We start from the raw sequence: 5,525 nt of genomic DNA, 5'->3' as shown, positions 1-5,525 counted from the left end.
TCATTCTCTGCCAGCAGGAGGCGCTTTTAGAGTGATAAAACTAGCGGTTTCTCCAGTAATGGCTGTAATCAAAGCAGCTCCGCTCATGAATGCTGCTTTATCAGATCAAATGAAAATGCCATCGAAACTTTTCTGAAGACAGTCAATTCCCTTCAGAGATACATTCATATAAAACACCCGCGACGCGTTTTGATTTAGAAATGTGCAGTGCTCATGCTTATTCAACGAAGTCAAACGGCACAAATAAATCAATGTATGGGAAACTGGTAATGTATATCGAAATATCGGAAATGTGTTTAAAAATCATATCACCGTTATTGAAAAAAATTATATCGCGATACATATTGATATTGAATTATTGTCCAGCCCTAGTGCCATCTAGAATTTCATGACTGAACTATATATTTGGACACTTAAGCCACATCTACAAAGTGCATGTAAATATATGATATAAAATGCAAATGCATTTATATTTACATTATGTAATAAAATATTCAAGAAAGTAGCAATTATTTTCAATAAAATTATTCAAATGACAGGGTTCTCACACTTTCTGACCAATTGCTGAGCACTTTCTTTTCTAGTTAATTGTTACTGAAGAATAAAAAAAAAATCATTTTAAAAGGTCTAAAAAAATCACTTTCTAGATGTACGTCTATACATCAGACAAATATTCACAAAATAGAAATTATATGGAGCAACTTGCAAATCAAACTTACAATGAATTTCATTCTCACCTAAAAACGGAAAAGATTTAGATAATTTCCATGTTTTTTTCAGGCCTATAAATAAATAATTAATGTTCAAAATTAATTGGATGGAGACTACAGACAGTGCTGTTATAGTAAACACCGATAAACTTTCGCAAGGCAAAGCAGTAAGTACATTTTGTTCTCAAAGTCTGATCAAAACAGAGTTGTCCATCAAAGCTAGCCTACCTCTCTCAGTAAATTACCCCTGACTCTGGGTCAAAACCATCCCAAACTTTTGTCAGACTGTTGAAAGTTGAAGTCCATTTATCTGTGATTTAAGAATGGAACAAAGTATGAGAAGAAACACACCGTAGACAATCACAGTAGCCGAGGAGCTCTTTCGTCGAGCCACAATGTTCTTGGCCACGCAGGTGTAGTTGCCTGTGTCGGCCAGGCGGGCTTGTTTGATGATGAGATTATGGTCCACGGTGATGAAGAAATTGGGGTCAGTCTTGGGGTCGATCAGCTCCTCATTTCTCTGCCACTCCACCTAGAGATATACACAAGAGAAAACATTTCACAGCTTCAATCTGGCTCAAACGGATGGAAAACACTCTGTATGCTCCCGGATCCAGCGGCCATTCTGGGCAGCTCCCAAAGACCCTGCCTGGGCTGAAGATGTTAAATTTTGGCAGGCACTGTATGGCAGCACGGGGCAGTAGAAAAGTGGATTAGCATTTTTCTGTCTTTCTTTTTCTTTTTTGTACAATAAAAAATGAGGAAATCAGAACATTTCTTTAGCACTTTGATAGCTGAAATAGAACTAAAAGCAGGAATTGGGATTATGATAATACTTGAAAAAAGACTGAAAAAAAAGATACAGAATGAATGAAGTCAAACATAACAGTCACTTTTGCAGTGAAAGTGGAGTTGAATACGACAATACAGCACTGATACGTCGCTGCTGTTAGGTTTGGAAGTTTGGATGGCCATTTTGAGCTGCAACAGCTGGTCGCAGGCTGGTCTAGTCCCGCACCAGTGCAAAAATACATGTATTATTAATGGGACTCCCAGAGCTGCCAAATCACATTGTGTGGTTCCTCATCCAAGTCCAGCTCATGGAACAGACGGAATATGGTGAAAGACGTCAGATCTCTGGCTTGTTGGTATATTTGTGCGAGTACATTAACGAGAGGGATAATTAGCAGAGCTGTTGGGTGTTAACATGTTTACTTGTTGCTCTCACCTCTGCAGGAGGAACACCTTCAGGAGGATGACAGCGCAGAAGGACTTCCTGATCCAGTGCCACTTCCTTACCCAGCGGTTCCTCCTCAAAGTTCTTCCTCAGATCTGCAGAGCAAAATCATTTTATTAATTAGTTATTAGGTGCATTTGGAATATATATGTTCAAACTTAAAAGCACAACTGTAACTAAAACATATAAGCTTCACTGATGTGCATAATAAACTAAAGATAATGTAATGGTTGCGTATGCCATGCAATGCGCAAAAAAAAAAAAAAAAAAACGGAACTTGTAGTGCACAGTATATTTCATATTAAATATGTTTAATAATTAGCGTAACATTAATTTGGTTAGTATTCTCAGAGGAGTAGCATGGTGAGTATGTGTTCTGACGTGCATATGTGTGCACGATATGATGCATTATGCACAACTGCAATTGTGAAAACACTATTTACTCAGTTATAAATTATGAACATGGTTAAATATGACTAGCTGTGGAATGAGCAATATTCAGTTAGTTAAAATGCATGAGACTGAAACTGCATGATAAATGCATGAACCTGGTTATTATGCATTTAAAACAAATGTATTTTATTAATACTACTACAGAAATCTTTCTCATTTTTGCATCACTGACAAATTTGCATCAGGTTTATTAGTTTATATTACAAGTGTGTAATCCAAATGTACATACATTTTATTTTCAATTCAAATGCATAAGTCTTAAATTCAGGCCTGTGTGTGTGTGTGTAGATTTTATATAGTCTTGTAGTCTTTAGTTTTAAAATTACTGTCAGTGTGAAGAGGGCATTAATGAAAACTCTAGGGGAAACCACTGAGTGTAACGGGGCTGACGAGACGTGAGACGTGTGGATCCATCTGCAAGCTTTATTAAAGAGACGTGGTAAACAGGCAGGGTCAAACAATGGCAAACAGGTATATGGCGGGCAAAACACAAGAATAGTCCCAGGGCTAGCGTAGGTCACCGATCGGCAGACAGAATCACAGGGGCGAGACGAGAGGGAAAAATCCAGGAAAACAGGCAAAGATCAGAAACCGCGAAAACAGGCAAGGCAAGGCAAAAACAAGGAAAACTCAGAGACTCGGAATGGGGTACGGGCTAAACAATACTCAGCAGAGAAAGGTGGTTAGAGTGGGTGTTATATAGTGAGTGAGGTGATTAGAAACAGCTGTGTGCAATGAGTGCAATCAGTGCAGTGTGCAAATCGTGCAAAGAATGATGGGATATGTAGTCCGGGGTGCTATGCAACAGTTTGTGTTGTGCGAGAGTCAATGTAATGGAAAGGGTGACCTCTGGTGGTGAATAAACGGAAGTCCATGGACCGAATTCGTGACACTGAGATTTTAAACAGATTGCATGTTTCTTTTTTTTTCTATGGACTCTCAAGCCAAAATATCGACTAAAATCCTCCCGTAGTCATAAAGTGGATCAGAATGTGTACATGTATCACCAGGAAGGTAAACTGCCAAGCCATTTAATCTAACATTATCTGTGTCATATTTAGCAATGCGTTTTTTGTGTTCAGAGCTCCTCCATATAATAACTCAGGGCTTTGTTTGCACCTTGTAAGTTCAACAGGAGCCGTGAGCGGCCTTTCTCTCTTGGAAGGATCCATATCACAGACCCGAGTGCTTATTAGACCCTGCTTGGTTGCTTCAGAGAATGGTTGTCTGCAGCCCCCAGGCAAAGCATCAACAAAGAGGAATTGCATTATCTTCCTCCACTACTCGATACCGCACCGAGGCTGTGGTATCCGCACGACCACCCACTCTACCTAAAACCCCTGGGACACATGTTGATGCGAGTCGAATTGTATTTGCTCGTCAAAATTGCATTACTCTTGATGGAGGGCTTTCTTGCCCTCCTGACTACGGATGGCACAATTTCAAAACAATATTTGCATAAACGTTTATAGCTGTTATGACACGAAAAAGCTTTTGGAAGAAGGTGTCCATTGTGACAGCGGACAAGTCTTCGGTTCAGATGCTGGGGAATAAAATCTCTCTCAATAACGACGGCACTGCCAGTCATTTAGTTTCCTCAAAACAGATGTCATGCCTGTCTTCAGCAATCAGGCCTCGGCAAACATTAAGAGGTGAAGAGGGGTCTTTGACATTCAATTTAATTAAATAGGATTTAATGGGAATAGAAGAGGCACAAAGGATTAGATGGCCATCAAGTCCTGAGATGACATTGCCATGACTTTGAGAGAAAAACTCTGAAAGGAAAGAGGTTTGTTAAAGGAATATTTCACCCTAGTACAATTACAATGAATGGGGACTGAGGCTTTCAAGCTCCAAAAAAGACTGAAGCACCATACAAATGACACAAAAGTGGTCCATGCTATATTGAAAGTGCTCAGAACTTGTATGGCACTTTGTGTGGAGGGACAGACTGAAAGTTTAGCACACAAAACGTTTGAACCACTTTTATAGTACATTTTCAGAGCCCCTGGTCGCTGTAATCATTCTTGGGTGAGACGTTTATTTTTTCTTCTAAGGGGAGCATTTCTTTAAAAGTCCTTCTCATTACCCCAAAGTAAATCTAGATAAATATCCATTCAGAATATTTATAAGCACCGTACTGAGACAAATCCCAAATCCAGTTTAATCGCACAATGCTTTAATCATTGTTTTAGATAAAATATATATACACATGACTGTATTGTATCTTCCTTTAGACGCTACTTTAAAGAAAGGACATCTTCTCCTCTGTTTTGTGCTGACGTTTGTACTGAGCGAGGCAATGCGGTGGTGCGGTTTCCTGGTGTTTAATCACACAGAGATATCAAAACCACCAGGCCTCTTGAGGCAACTACAAAGTGTTACATTGCAGATTAGCAGATTTCCTTGCCACAGGCTCTTCCTGATCAAACTTCCCAATCAAACATTAAATAAGTCATATAAAACCAACTGAATCAATCAGCCTTGGGGAAAAACGAAACATAAGTGTTAGATTGATTGGCTAAATGGAATTTCAAAATAACTTTTAATAGAAAGTATATAGTTATCAAAACACTCTACGGTGGAGTGATAAAAAAGAGCGAATGCTACTGTGAAGTAGAGCACTTTAAAGACATTAGGGACAAATTAATTTGGTTAGACATGCTTTTTTACCAAAACACATTGTTTGCACAGTATTTGAGTATTAAGGTATTCAAATAAACGGAGTTAACATCTATGGGAGGAAACACCTGTTAAGTAGCTATTGTGTTTTCCACTCACAGCACCCATAGAGGTCAGCTATTAATGTTATTTCCCCTTTCAGGGTCTGTATTTTTTAGTGGAAGATGGCAATTAACTCATTTGCTTTAACCCGTGATTCTCAATTGTTTTGCTTTGGGACTGAGATTTTACATTGGGGTTGAAATTGAAAATGAAATGATGCTCATACCAACATATTATTTATTTCAGTATACAAAATAACTAACTAACTAAATAAATAAAAATACTGAAATTAATTATTAGTATATTATATTAAAGGGGTGGTTCACTGTTTTTTTTCTAGGCTTGATTGTGTTTATGGGGTGCAGTCTAACATGTGTTAATGCTTCGATTTTTTTTCAAAC

The 5,525-nt window shown here is 38.4% G+C and overlaps 1 protein-coding gene across 2 annotated transcripts in view; it reads right to left on the bottom strand.

The window, feature by feature from the left end:
• The window catches only part of LOC107677380 (netrin receptor UNC5A-like), a 204,683-nt gene that overhangs the window by 57,226 nt on the left and 141,932 nt on the right, over positions 1-5,525 (bottom strand). For both annotated transcript variants that reach the window (XM_016472262.1, XM_016472263.1), the window contains exons 4-5: positions 1,939-2,042; positions 1,062-1,242 (exon numbers count right to left, since the gene is read on the bottom strand). In XM_016472262.1, coding sequence (XP_016327748.1) covers positions 1,062-1,242; positions 1,939-2,042 — 285 coding nt within the window. The remainder of the gene's footprint in view (positions 1-1,061; positions 1,243-1,938; positions 2,043-5,525) is intronic.

The sequence above is a fragment of the Sinocyclocheilus anshuiensis genome, unplaced genomic scaffold (assembly GCF_001515605.1).
Source record: "Sinocyclocheilus anshuiensis isolate Anshui unplaced genomic scaffold, SAMN03320099.WGS_v1.1 scaffold352, whole genome shotgun sequence".
In the NCBI taxonomy this organism is placed as follows: Eukaryota; Metazoa; Chordata; class Actinopteri; order Cypriniformes; family Cyprinidae; genus Sinocyclocheilus; species Sinocyclocheilus anshuiensis.
The sequence above is the reverse complement of the archived record's forward strand: the minus strand, read 5'-3'. Positions and strand labels throughout refer to the sequence as shown.